We start from the raw sequence: 14575 nt of genomic DNA, 5'->3' as shown, positions 1-14575 counted from the left end.
TCCTTGGATGTGGTTTCCTCCCTCGAGGGCGAGTGTGGGAGGCAACCCCTGACCTCTGCTCCCAGGGGCCAGCCTGGCTGGCAGGGTTTGGAGGGAGCCTTCCTACTAGGTGATATCTAAGGAACTGATCTCATTAGACAAATCGAGTGGCCGTCCCAACCACTGCTCCTTGGTAACAAACACCTGGCCCCTTGCTTGCCTAGGAAAGCCCTGGACCCCCTGCTGCTTTGACCCCAACTGAAGGTGGGGGCACTGCTCAGCCAGTTGTCTTGCAAGCAGGGACCACTTAATCTTTAAGGGAGCCCGGTGGCCAAGCACACGGAAGAAAACGGCACCCAAGGTCTGATCCGCACTTTCTTAAAATAAAATCGAGAAACCATTCTGAGCAAACACAGAGCTGCATGTGTCCGGGCAGAACACGTACCAGGTGGGGAGTGTAGACTCCCCAGCCCAACCCGTCAGGGCGCAGGGCTGGGCCTCCCGCGCTCCCTGCTGTGCCCTCACACTGAGGAATGGGTCCTGGCGGGGCATGCGCCCAGGAAAGCACGTGAGAAGTGCTCTGGGTTCTGCTCACGTGCCGTGTCCTTAGCTCTATCTCAAACTTCAAAACCCTTAAGGTTTGTGCATCTGTCTGTAAATCTTACTGCAACAGTAAGACAAACTGAAAACATATTTAACGATTTTACTTGAGAGACAGATAGTGAGAGAGAGCACAAGTGGGGAGGAGCAGAGGGAGAAGCAGACCCCCCGCTGAGCAAGGAGCCCGATGCGGGGCTTGATCCCAGGACCCTGAGATCACGACCTGAGCCGAAGGCAGACGCTTCACCAGCTGAGCCACCCAGGTGCCCCAAGCATTAAACTTCCTGATGTGCATGCTGACTTAGAGAGCCTGCTGGTGTCTGGGGCTGACGAGCGGAGGAAGGAGGCTGGTGCTGGCATCCAGGCGGTGGACGCACGACGCTCACAGAACTCCTGCAACTTTGCTTAGGTCTGAAAAGGCTCGCAGTATGTTGGGGGAACTACAAACTCTGATAACTGGATCTTTAAGAAGATCCCCGGCTGGCTCAGTCAGGAGAGCACACAACTTTTCATCTCAGGGTCCTGAGTCCAACCCCACGTTGGGCTGGAGAAAATTGAAAAAAGAAGTTTCTCCACTCTTTTCCACAAAGCACAGTGCAGGGAGAGTGAAGGTAGGGTACTGTGCGGTTTCAGGGGATTACTGACTCCCTGCCACAGACAAGAGAACCAGACGCAGCTAAGAACGACATCGAATGGGGGTGAAGAATGACGGGACAGCAGACTTGCTAAATAGGTATTGTTTATTAAGGCTTGTATTCTCCAGAGGAAAAGTTATCCGATGTTGTCTGTGACTCCGTACAGGCTGTAACGGTTCAGAGAGTGACACGTTCTCAATACAAGTCTAAATAATACAGCTTTAACTTTAACTCAGAGGGTCTTTTGGAGTAAATAGTTTTCAGAAGGTATTTGCTCTCTAAACAGTCAGATCCCCTACAATGGGCGCGTGCAGACCGTGGGCCGGAGCGACAGGCGTGAGCACCATTTTCATGCTTAGGGTCAGACTCCGGGCAGCAGTGAGTCCTTCAAGGTCCCTCATTCCACAACACAGGACAGCAAATTCAATTTCTCAAAGGTTTTTCGTTTGCTTTTTTTTAAAAACCCATTCGACGGGAGAACGAAATCCGCCGCACACGGAAGGGGGTCGCGGCACTGGCTGTGCTAGGTCTGCGTGTGAAGCTCAGCATTGTGGGCAAACGACTCAGAACGGCACCACGACTCGCACGTGAAGAGCGGGGGTTAGGACGATCCGCTCGCAGCTGGGCAAGGCCGACCGTGGAGCCCAACCGTCCGCCAGCTGCCCCACGTCCACCCCACCGGGTGGAGGAGCCGCGAGGGACGCGGCGGCCGCTGCGGGGCCTGACGCTCCGCGCCAACACGGCATGCTCACCGGATCTGAAAAACTCAAACCTATCTTTCTGTCTAGTAGAAAAATCAGATGGACAGACTAGCATCTTAGACAGATAATGGGTAATAAGATGGCAAACTGGCCGAACGAGGTGATCATTAACCTGTCGATTTCAGCATTTTGAAAAGTATTTTAACAGAATACAGTAAATGACAAAACAAGCCACGGTTTCTCGTGTTTGCTAGAAAGCAATAAAGGGTGAGAAAGACGTCCCCCCAAAAGATGTTAAATGACAGTGACTCAAAAGTAAGGATGTAATTTCTGCCAAACAACAGAATCTTTGGGACGGATGAGGTTTTCTGTTCTGTCGTGAAGGGTGCTTGTGTTTCACATTAGGTCTGACTGATAAGCGGACAAAACACACTCCTTTATTAGTGACCTCTGCAATACTATAATACATAGAAAAATACAAATGAACGCAGATCCATCTGGGCAAAAATAAAAGACAAAGAGCATAAAGATGCAACGAGCCGGGCCCTGCACAAGACAACAGCACCAAGCACACGTTCTCCTAAACGTTTTCAGTCAAATGTCAGAACACAGAAGAAACCGGTTTATCCTCATTGTTTGTTTCGGTTCTGCCGTTCCTGTAAAAAGAAAGAGGGTTTAGCAAACTGAGTGAACGTGCCACACACACTCCCTTGGAAGTGAGGTCCCAAGCTGCCCAGTGGGCTGCGGCCCCGCCCTGCACCGGTGCACCCCGCCGGCACTGGCACAGGCCAAAGCAGCACGGGGACAGGCCTCCGAGGGCCTGCCACCCACCCACAGCATCCCCCTGCTCGAGGTGACGCCCCCGTGGCCAGGTTTGCTTCCCACCACACACAGAACCACCTCTCCCCACGCCTGCCTGTCTGGCTTCTCATCAATAGGGTCAGAAGCCATGTCGGTCCTTCCTTAAAATGCTGCAACTAAGCTCAGCCTGAGACATGGAGACTGGGTCTAAGAAGCAGTGCACTGATGGTCTCCTGGCGGGATGTCAAATCTCTCTCGAGCTCACTGGAGGCCAAAGCCTCAAAGCCATGATCGGCCTCAGTCTGCCTGTAGGCAGGTACCCCACGGACCAAGTCAAGACTGCTCTTCCCAAACCCCACTCGCTAATGCACGTTTAGGACCCTAGAATCTTAAAACACCAACCGGGTCATGGGCAGAAATTTACCCGTAACCTCACACAACTTCCAGAACCTAGTGAGGTTCCGGAAAAGACCCAAGTGCCACAGGATCTAAGATAAATCACATCCACGGACAGCCGCTGCCAGCCCAGAACGCAGCTCTCCAGATGCACCACCAGTGACCCCTGCTCTAGCCCTGTAAAGTCCGCAAGTCAGTATTTTATTTTTTACTATAAAAGAGTTAAAAAACACAGAATTTCACTAACTGGAAATAATGACAAGTCCCTCTCTTTCCCACACCAATGAAGGAGGGACCAACTCACTTTCACGTCTTATAAACTGAGTTGTAACAGCAGGTGTAGCTTCTAAAACGGCAAACAGCACTGTTATCTACATGCCCCATTATGTGCCTTTCAGATAAAATGGGCTGCAAACCCATCTCCTGTCAAAGGACGTTTAATTAAAAAAAAGCATGTTTTAATATCAGAAAAGCAGAACAAATCTTGGGATGAACTCTCTCAGACAAACCAGCTTTACAAAGTGTGTTATGCTGTCCTTATTTTTCCCGTTTCTGGGCCAATTCACGGGCATCTGAGCCCTGTTCCTCAGCGCACAGAGTCACTCCCAGCAGGCTATGCCAGCTCAGGCCTGGGACTTTCTCAGTCGTGGGGCAGGAAACGGAGCTGACCTCACCGCCCACCGTGAGGCTTGCACTCTGGGTTCCAGAGCCTCGCTCCCTGTTATCAAATGTCTGCATTCCAGACCTACCCCACCCCCAGCTTCTCTTTACCACCTGGATGAAGAGTTCAAGATTAAGACACTGGGTTTTCGAGGGAGAAAGCAGCAACCAGGCTTTCCATCTGCTGAGGGCAGGATCTGCAGCCCCAGCAGCCCCGCTGGCCCACCCCAATGCCACAGAATGTCATTCCTAAGTGTTCCAGACAGAAGCTGTACACTGTGGTCCCAATCACCATGTTCTCTAAAAATGGAAAAGTTACGCAGTGACATCCACTTACACGTCACGCAGGTGACCACACTTGAGAAGCCCAGGTGATGATGCCCATACCCTCCCACGACCGCGCTGCCCCTGCCCCAGCCCACTGGGGACTGGCAGTCACCAGGCCCCACCCAGCGAGCACAGCTTTCAGCCTCGGCTCTGGCCCCGAAGAGCCCGCGTCCAAGGAAGCCAGACTCACCTTGCGCACCACCTCTTCCTCCTCCTGGCGCTTCTCATAGTGAGAAAAGTCGTCGAAGATCGAGGTGGTGTGCTTGTAGGAAGCGATAATTTTCAGCACTTGCTTTGCTTTCTCCAAGGGCACCTCCTGGGTGTCGCGGGAGTTGGTGACCGGCTTGTTGTCATTATTCTCCAGTCTGATGTGCCGGAGCTGGTTATTGGGCACGTCCTTGACAAAAATCCACTTCACGTCAAACTTGCCCTTCCACTTGTCCTGAGACCAGACCCCGGCGCTCGTGCCATAGTCCACGGGTGACGTCATCTCCGCCACCCCACAGAAGTGCCCACTGCCGTTGACGCTGAAGAGCAGGTACACAGGCCCCTTGCTGCCAGCGGCGCGGAACGCCCCGTCCAGACGCTTGTTGCCGTGCTCCGTGCTGCACCAGATGGAGTACTTGATGGAGCGGTGGATGTCATCCTCAGAGTAGCTTTTTATGATGAACACGCGTCCGCTTTTAAGATTCCAATCAAACTCTTTAGGGTTATAGCTGTGGGCAGCTTTCAGTTTTTCAAGTACGGGGTGGGACTCCATGGTGGGGGCAGAATTAGGCTGGGTATTCCCAGGAGAGTTACCATCACCGCCTGTCCCTCCGCTCTGCCCAAATGCTGCATTTCTGTTGCGAGGGGCGACCCAACGGGTTTGGGGTGGCTGCTGAGGGTTCGGATACTGTGGTTGGGCCAGAGGGGGAGGCTGAGCAGGAAGAGGCTGCACAACCGGCTGGGGCTGTGGGGCAGCCTGGGGGGCCGGTGCCTGCTGCGGAGCCGGCGCCTTGGGCACGGGCCCCTTGTTGTCCCAGGTGCCAATGTCCATGTTATGCTTTATCGGTGGAGGGGGCAGGGCGGCCCCGATTACAGGTCCGCTTTTTGCTTTCATTTTCGGCTGTGGTTTTGCCGGCTTGCTGGCAATGGCAGCCCACGAGGTCGGCTTTGAAACCGGCATATTTACGTTTGTCCCACCGTTGCCAGAAAGGACACCAGTCATCGCCACACTGCTAACGACCGACCCCACAGTCTTAACGGCAGAGGTGGTGACGTCCCCGATCTTCAGGCCCACCATGCCCTGCTCCAGGCTGTTCATTCCAGGGGCCTTGTTGAGGGTGTCGCTGTGAAAGCCCGTCTGCCCGTCCACAATCGTGCCACCCAGAGAGCTTGGCGGGTAAGTGTAGCTGCTCCCGTACGCGGAGCTCTGAGCCTGCTGCCCCTGAGACCCACTTGTCCCCCAGGCTGAGAAGGCAGGGTTTTCGGGGAAAAAATTAAACCTGTGCTGATAGATGTTGTTCCCCAGGCCCCCAGGCTGCCCAAAAACAGCATCGTGCATAAAATGATGGTCTCCATTACTGAGCTGTCCATAGGTGGTGAGGTACGGGATCGGAGGGTCCCCTCCAGTAGACCAGGGTGCCTCATTGAGGGAGTAAGGAAATCCGATGGACGGTGGGTAATAGCTGGACAGGTAAGGATCCGCCATGGAGGGGTAACTGTTACTCTGGGGAAACAAGCACGGAACGAGTTAGACCGCTTTCAAGACACAACCCAGAGGGGACTTCCTGCGTAGGTACAGGCTGACTGCAGGGCACCATCACTGCCAACGGGAAGGCTAAGAGCACCAACTGAGAACAAAGCCAGGACTGAGAGAAGCCCGGTGGCCACCTGCAACATCCTGGATCCGGGTGACGCGACTGGGCTCAGCCACTCTACCACTGGCTGTCCGCACGCTACTCAGCAGCCCCTCTCCCGCCTCGAGGAGCGGACTGTTTAACCCTAAAGGAACCCGGAGTGAGGAATAAACCTGTCGGACTGGCCACGATGCCGACCCACATCCCGACAGCACGGGCAGCACAGCAGAAGGTGGGAAGCTTCAGAAAGGCAATGAGAGGTTTCAAGCCTCAGAACAAGCTGGGCTACTCAGGGAGACTCACCCCACAACCTGGTCTCAAGCTCTCGGACAGCTTAACATGCCTGGGTGTCCCATCCCACCTGCAACACCCTTTCCCACACGCCTCTCCTGACAGCCCAGCCCCTCTTCTGGATCCAAAGGGGTCTCACCCTCTCACATCCCCACCCTGTCCTGGGCGTCGCCTTGGGCTCTCACAGTGGCTCTGGCAGCACGGAGGCCCCGGCTGGCTCCTTCGCCAAAACTCCACGTCCTGCCTGCTCTCTGAGCCGGAGAGGCCCTCGCATTGGGCTCCAACCAAACCTGGGGTCCCTGACTGAGGAAACACCTGTGTGGCAGCCGGCCCAGGGTGCAGATTTATACCTGGGCTCCGCAGTTCTGACAAGGCGTCCCCTTGAGAGGAGACTCACTGGGGGCTCTGGCCAGAACTGGGACCCTCAGGCAATACCACTGTGTGTGACTTAAATGGTTTCCTGGGGGTCATGAGTGCTGGGGGGTGTTGAGGGGTGTGTGGCAGGGTGGAGGTTTCCCGTCCAGGACAGCTGACCTGAGAGTGGAAAGGCTGTAAACGAAAATGAGAGTGGGGAGCAGCAGCAAGCTTTCCAGTCTCTGACACCATCTTCTGACTGGTCCCCATCCTCTCCCCTACCTTCCACCCAAATAACCAGAAAGTTCTACATGGAGAGCACTGGCTAGAGACCTCCTCCTTCAACCCCACACCTATCTTCAGGTGAGAAGACCTGCTGCCCTGGCTGGCACTGGGTGTCCGCTGCCACCTCCAGTCCCAGAGACCCACCAAGGTGGGAGCTGGGCTGAGCAGCCAGCGAGGGCTGGAGGACCAGACAAGCAAGCAACTCTGCTTCCCTGCGGTGGGATGTGGAGTAACTCTGCAGACCCCCCAGAGGACCCTAGGGAGAACAGGCTGGTCCCCCAGCAGTCCCAGCGCAACGCGTGCCTGTGGTGACCGGGCCCCTGGCTGCCAGTCTCCACGGCCACCTCCTGCCTCCCTGTCCAATCTGGGATTCTTGGTGCTTCAGGCATCACAGTTCCTTCCTGCTGGCTGCTCCCCTTGACGGCGGACTATTCCAAAATCAGTTTTTAAAATGCAGCAACTATTTCCCTGTAACAAAAATCCTTGAGATGTTGGGGCGCCTGGGTGGCACAGTCGTTAAGCGTCTGCCTTCGGCTCAGGGTGTGATCCCAGCATTCTGGGATCGGGCCCCACATGGGGCTCCTCTGCTAGGAGCCTGCTTCTTCCTCTCCCACTCCCCCTGCTTGTGTTCCCTCTCTTGCTGGCTGTCTCTCTCTGTCAAATAAATAAATAAAATCTTTAAAAAAAAAAAAAAATCCTTGAGATGCTTGGGAAGTTAAAAAAAAAAAAAAAAAAAAAAAAAAACTTTAAAAAAAAAAAAAAATCCTTGAGATGCTTGGGAAGTTAAAAAAAAAAAAAAAGAACGAATGGCCACCATCAATGTCCTACAAGCCTCAAAGAGCTGGTGCTACCCTCCTCTGAAAGGATTTCAAAGCCCCTTTCCTATAACCTCTCCCTCAGTTTGCCCGCACCCAACCTGGGCCCTCAAGCCTCTTGAGGGGGCAGGTCAAGAGGGACAGCGAATCACCAGGTCTGGGCAGAGGACATGCTCTGTGTAGCAAGGGGCAGCCCCACGGGCAGAAGCCTCAGTCACCGGACCTCAGCAACCAAAGGTGGTTCAATGAGACCCCAGGTGCTCTCTGCACAGGACTCCCACGGGCACCTCACTTGTAACTCACACTTAAGCCTTAACTGTAACAGGACATAATTTGAGACCCGAGACGACAAATGTTACTGTAACCACTTAAAGTCCTACCGGTGAGTGGACAACCCTAGCATTCCAATCCTACTGACCCCGCTGTGCAGAGGGGGTGGTTCTCAGCGGCTTCCAAACAGGACTGTCCAGGGGAAAGACGTAGGCAGGGGGGTGTCTGGGAGAGAAGGGTCAGCCCTGGTGGTGGCCCTGAGCGGACTTAACCCTCTCCTCCTGGGTTCTGTCAACACAGGCAGGTCACGGTGCAGCGAGTGCCCATGGTGTTGCAACTTACTGAAAAGTCATGGAACGACTGGGACTACAGACCTTTCTTGTGCACTACGTTCTTAAAGCAAAGGGAACGAAGACTCCTCACTTACAGTTCCCAGATGAAGGAGCGGTCCTGCATCAAGAGTGTCCTGACGAGTGGCTGCAGGCTCACCAGCGGCTGTCCCACCATGCACCATGGTGCACCCTGCGCTAGCATGCATGCGGTCCTCCTCCGCACAGGCCCTGGCACTCCCCGAGCAGCCCACCACCAGCACTCGGGAACTGGGCTTCAGGCCAGCGCTGCCTGCCTCCTCCTGACACTGCCCATCCTCACCTGGGCTCGAGGGGTGTCCAGCAGGCTGTGTGTAAGCCTACTTCCCGCCTACACCCCTACCTTACTGGCAGCTGTTTCCTGCTACATCTGTCAGCTTTCTTTCAAAGCTCTGAAAACCAAGCAACAAATCAGTCTGTAAAATTATGTGAAGTCAGTCATTCGCCCAGTGAGAAGACCTGGGTGCGTTCACCCCTTCCCTTGCTCTCTGCACCTACATACATCCCCTCCCAGCCATGCTGAGAGGGAAGCCGACCCAGGCAGTCTGCCGGTCCGTCTGCAGCACGTAGGGGACAACGGCTCCAGCCTCAACTTCCAGCAAAACTGACATTCTACTTGCTTGTGAAGGTGATCTGGAACGTGACCCCCACTGACGGGGCCTCACCCCGGACAAGGCCAGACGCAACCCGGAACGCCTGCTCCCGACGGACGTGCTGCCACCTCAGCGCTGCTCAGCCTGGCTCACTGACACCAAACATTCAGGCTACTCAGCCCGCTATGCACCCAGGGCTGCCAAGGAGCAGTCCAGCTACCGAGGATGCAGGCGTACGCTCTGAGCACAGCAAACACACGCCAGGCTTTCCCTCAGCACGTCGGAACGCAACCAATCTCTATAAGGACAGCGCAGATAAAACCACCACCCCGACCGATACTGTCATACACGAGACTTCTCATCATAGCCTTCCATAGAATACATGACCTCGAAAAAGGGAGGCTGGCATGCCTTCGGGGCAAGGTTAGGTGACAGAAGAAAGAAAAGACACTGCCAAGTGCTCGACTCTTCAGGTGCCTCCTTGAGGCCACGTCCAAAATGATTTCACAGATTTCAAAACCAGTGACTGTTATCCCTACATCATTTTCATTAAAAAACCATAAAAAAACAAAATAATCTATTCTAAAATTTGAACTTTTTCATACTTGATAAAATTTAGCCACACTAAGAAAGAAAGAAAAGAAACTCACTCTGAATGGCCAAAACTGAAGCTTAAGGAAATTATGTAAACAGGGAAAGGATCAAAGAAACGCAGAGGCAGGGCATGCAGCTCTGAGACCCAGCAGGTACACGCGGGGGAAGCCCTGGGGATGCAGGTCAGGCTGCGTGTGTCCCTGCACAAGAGGACTGCTGCTGCAGGCCCCCGCCTGGTGGGGCTGTGTGCAGGGGACACAGCTTCTGACACATAGGACATCTGCCTCTGCCTCCAGCTTGAGACACGTAGTTCTGAGAAAGGAGACAACAAGAAGTATGCTAAGATCCCACTGGGCCCTGCTAGCCGCACTACGTGATGGCCTGTCCCCACTGAGTGGCTGGCATCACTGTAAGCCATAGCCAACAAGACCACATTCCTTGACGGCCCCTCCCGTCACCCAAGCCCACCACGACTGCCCGGCACAGGGCGAGCCATCAGCAACGGGGCTCACGGGCTCTTCACATGAAGTGGACCATCGACAAGGCATGGGTGTAGCCTGGCTTTGTGCTGCTGGGTGAAACCCCCCAAACCCACCAGAAACCCAGGGCGACAGCTGAATGCAATTTTCAAGACAAGTTTGTCTTTTTATAAACCGAACACCTTTCCAGGCCAGACAGGAGCTCCCTGCAAAGGCTAAGGAGATACAAATTTCAACTTAACCACAAGGGGACCTCTGAGAGCTGGTCTACCAGGTCCATGAAGAGACGCGGAGAGCCCAGGACATCCTGAGCCTAAAGCACTCAGGTGGTCCTGCTCCAAGTGCAGAACAGACATCCCCACACAGGGGTGACGGCCGGCATGGCTTTCCAGAAGAATGCTTCAGGAAAAGGTGAAACAAACTACGAGCGACCAACACTGAGACTCAGGAGAGAAGAGTTTACACAACGTTCCTATAAAATGAACATGTCCTATTACACTGAGAGCACAACTGAATTATTGAGAAAAAACTAGGAAAGCTTACTCCTGTTCCTTTCTGTCCCTGTCGCATGTGACCACGCAAACGAGCCTGTTGACAACTGAGTACATTCTGAGCATAGTCCCAGGCACCCTTGCTTAACTCCCGTAGTGCCCACACGGCCTGGCACCTCGCCCAGAGCCCCCCACCCACAATCCCCACACGGAACCCCTCTGGTCCCCAGCGCTCTCTCCCCTCTGCAAAGCTGACTAACACAGATTCCGTATTCCACGTCACACAAGGGGATCCAGAGCCGCTACATCAGGATGGTCCTGGGGGCAACTAGCAAGGGAAAAAAGCACAGCAGAAGCGAAGTCCTGAGACCATTCTGCAGGAAAAATCACCCGCCCCACTTCCGCTACAGCGCATTCCAAATTACATTAACTTGAAAGGTCCGCTATGAAAGACTTTCATAATCATCCCAAGTATTAACACTTCAAACACAAAAACAGAAAGAGCCTCCAACTTGCTACCACAAACTTCTGGGTTAAACCAACCACAAAGTACCACGGGGCTGCCGGCTCACTGTGGTGGCCGCACACAGGACGACGAGTCACTTGTGAAGCCTTCACACGCGCGCAGCACGTCGACGACACCTCGCTGAAGACCAGGACACCACGGCGACTGCAAGGGTGCGCTCCCAGCCACACACGCCACTTCTCTCCCTCAGCCAGCAGCACTCGCACCCTCAATCCGAGACCCGGACGACCGGCACGCAGAAGCTTTCCTCAACCGGGGTCTCCACCGGCAGAGTCCAAAACTGGGGGTGTCACCAATTCCAGTGGCTTGTCCGCAAGCAGGCCACACGCCATGGTGCCCACACCCACACACCCACCCGTGAAGAAAGGAGTAACAAATGCAAGCACAAAAGTCCCTTGCCGTGTGTGAGAAGAGACACATCGCCCCGCCCCCCACCCCTTCAGTGGGGAACCAAGCTCCACCGCCTGGGCACACCAGGCCTCTCCACTCCCGTTCCTTCATCCCCAGAACAAGAGGACCAGAAGCATCAGGAACTAAGAGCTCCCCTGTGTTACCTGCTTCCTACACTCCAACAGTGGGGTGTTTCTGGAAAATCTGTTCTCAGTCAAGAACACGGATTTGCTGTTAAGCAATGGGATTATTAACCATCTTGCTGAAAACCACACACACCCTAGCAGCCAGGATGAACAGCAGCCGTTGTAAGGCTGTTCGCAGCAGTGTCCGCCTACAGTGGCCTTTGCAGCCAGCTTCCCCAGGGTCAAATGGCTGGAATGACCCTCCTGACGTAAAATCACCTGCTCCATTTCCAACGAAGTCCTCCGGAATAACATGAAAGCTCCCACCTTATAAAAACATTTCAAGTGTATTTGAAGCAATCCCCCCAACCACTTTTCTCTGGTTAAAACTTAGAACACGCTACTGCTATGATATTCAAATCACATAAGGAAAAAATAGGATAACAAAATAAAATAAGTCCATTTAACTTCTTGCTATTATCTCTGGCAATGCATCACTGAGGCGAGGGCAGCTCTACTCTGCAGCACCTGGTCCTGCCCAAGGAGGGGCGGATTCTGGGGGGGGGGGGCTCTATAAAGGGTCTCCCTGGTGCCTCTGCTGCTGACCCGCTCAACGCAGTAAGAAGGACAAAGAAGGGAAAAAGTTCTAAGAAGTTCTAAGACACTTTAGACAAGGGCAGACTAAAATAAAAAGAGACAAAATCGCTTTATTCTGCTGCAAGAAGAGGCAAAGTTTGGTTTTATTATAAAACAAACCGACAAAGTACATTTAAAAAGTGGTAGACATCATGCTTAAACCTAGACTCCAACTAGCCCAGTGTTTTAACCAGGGCAAGCTGGCCCCCAGGAGACACCACCGAGACATTTTTGGTTGTCATGCTGCTGTGTGTGTAGGGGGTCAGTTACTAATGGCACCTTGTGGATGAAAGCCAGGAAGGCTGCTAAACACCCTGGAGCAACAAACACCCACCAAAGCATGTTTCAGTCCAGAACATCCGTAGGGCCAAGTACCTAAGAAATGGGCAGCTGTGACCTACCCGGGTCCACACGGCTACCAGCTGGAGCTTCACGTGGCCCCCCTACTGTTACGCTCCCAGCGATTCTGCGAGCAGTTACCACAAGCAGCACTAGCGAAAAGGAACCTGAGGCACAGAGAAGACAAGCCACTTCAGGAGGTGTCACGGAGTCAGAGGTGGAGTGAAGATTCAAACCCAAGGCCAAAGTCTGGCTCCAAAGCTTGGCTCTTAGATGCTCTCCTACACCACAATTCCAACTGCCCAGAGCTAAAATAACTCACCAGGAAGTTTCAGAGAACGACGCACACCTCCACTCCGTCAAAAGCGCATCACTGAGCCATCAACGCTGAGGCCAACAGACGTCCACTTGCATACAGCCTCCATTGGACATTGTTTCCCAGAGAGCACACCAGCCCCACCGCACTCGTGCCCCATGTTTAGCTCAAGGCTACTCGTCCAGGCAAGTCGTCAGCACGCTCCCTATCTCTAGCACTTCAGGTCGTGCTTCTCGGTTGTCAGGGTAATAAAGTCAGAAACGTAACACTAAAGGCGCATTACAAAACTCGATCAAAACTCACACAGAAATATAGGTTATAAAAAACAAAAACAAAAACTCACCTGATTTGACTGTCCAGAAAGGTAGGGCTCAAAGTCATTGTCATGGACCGTATCCTTCTGATGCAAAGAACCATTTTGTACTAAAACAAGAAGTTGAAAAACATTATCTTTGAATTTTAAAAAATTACTTTTAAGCATAGAAATCAAAAGTAGTAAAGTCTACATCCATCAATTCCTAGAAGTTGCTTTTATTTAAAAAGGAACGCGATAGGTATGCCGCGGGTTATTTACATAACTAATTACAACGACGACGCAGAACTTCACTGTTTTTGAAAAAGATTTCATCATCATTTGGTAGAAGCTGACAAGATACAGGTGCAGACAAAAGAACGCAAGGAACCTGTCACTGGGTTCTGGTAAAGACGGTCTGGTCTGGGAAGACTATGTAGGCCAAAGAGAGGTTGGTGCTTCCAAAGGCCCCACTGTGTGTGCAGGACAGAGACCCAGGGAGCGTCCAGCGCAGCTGGGAGAGGCTGTAACTGAATGACGTGTCTGAGCTCATTGTTGTCCAGCTCTCCACTTACTTTTCCACTTTTACAATGCTCAGCCAAAAAAGGAAAGGAAAGGTAAATAAAGTGTTGGGCCTTTTCCAATCTTAAAACATGATGAACCATATTTGGTTACACCCGAGTAACACACACTGGTTAAAAACCGTCTTCCGAGTAAACATAAAGTGTCACTTACGGGTTCTCACCAGAGTGAGTTTTGGGGGTTTATCCGAAGCCCCAACATCACAAAAGAGGACCAGAGACTCAAAAAGCAAGGGCTGTTAACTGCTGGGGTTCGGAGCTAGCTGGCAGGGCCAAGGGCTGACCGGGGTCCCCCAGAGCCTCCCCGCGGGACTGCAGACAGTCAGCCAACCCCTCAGCCTCCTTCCCTCCCCCCATTCCAATCCGCATCCTGCAGCGGGGACAGGGGATCACTCTAACCACCCATTTATTTACTTCTCCTTGAAAAGCCCGTTTTCAGACTGTCAAACCTCCCCAAATACTACAACCTAAAATTTTATCCCCCGGAAGCACACGGGAGAAAAGTTTCCGGTTCCAGATGCCCTTCCTAGACCTTTCCTTCCCCCGCATGGTCCGCTGTCTCTCGGGAGGCTCCTGCCCCCTCCTCCGCCACTCCAGGACCTGCACAGCCCGTGCCAACCTGGCTTACCTTTATTATCTTGTCCTTTTGTTCTCTGTGTCGCCGCAGGCCGGTACGTGCGCGCAGACGGAACCCGGGAGAGAGGGAAACACAAAGTTATTCACGAGCACCCGTCCCAGGCGTGCGGCGCGCTCCGGCACGAACGGGCCCCGCGCTCACGGGCGCCCCCGACCCCCCGCCCCCGGCCTCCCGGCCCCGCTACCTGGGGGTCCACGCTGGTGGCCGACATGCTTCATGAACAGCCCGGCGCGGCGCGGGGCCAGGGCGCCCG

At 53.5% G+C, this 14575-nt stretch overlaps 1 protein-coding gene across 1 annotated transcript; it reads right to left on the bottom strand.

The window, feature by feature from the left end:
• Positions 1-1301: 1301 nt before the first annotated feature.
• YTHDF1 (YTH N6-methyladenosine RNA binding protein 1) lies at positions 1302-14575 on the bottom strand. The gene is made up of 5 exons (XM_034640155.1): positions 14507-14575; positions 14314-14338; positions 13156-13235; positions 4290-5810; positions 1302-2571 (listed from the first exon to the last, which is right to left on the bottom strand). Exons 1-5 carry the CDS (start codon positions 14531-14533, stop codon positions 2545-2547), a joined length of 1680 nt encoding a protein of 559 aa, XP_034496046.1. The 5' UTR covers positions 14534-14575; the 3' UTR covers positions 1302-2544.

This window comes from Ailuropoda melanoleuca, chromosome 13 (assembly GCF_002007445.2).
Source record: "Ailuropoda melanoleuca isolate Jingjing chromosome 13, ASM200744v2, whole genome shotgun sequence".
NCBI lineage: Eukaryota > Metazoa > Chordata > Mammalia > Carnivora > Ursidae > Ailuropoda > Ailuropoda melanoleuca.
This window is presented reverse-complemented; position numbering and strand designations above follow the sequence as displayed.

Bases quoted from the DNA above. Each gene is read 5' to 3' on its own strand.
- YTHDF1 (XM_034640155.1), bottom strand. From the start codon at position 14,533: ATGTCGGCCACCAGCGTGGACCCCCAG. The intron at 13,236-14,313 runs GTAAGCCAGGTT...TTCTTGTTTTAG, and splicing joins AAAAGGACAAGATAATAAAG to TACAAAATGGTTCTTTGCAT. The intron at 5,811-13,155 runs GTGAGTTTTTGT...TTGTTTCCCCAG, and splicing joins TTTCTGGACAGTCAAATCAG to AGTAACAGTTACCCCTCCAT.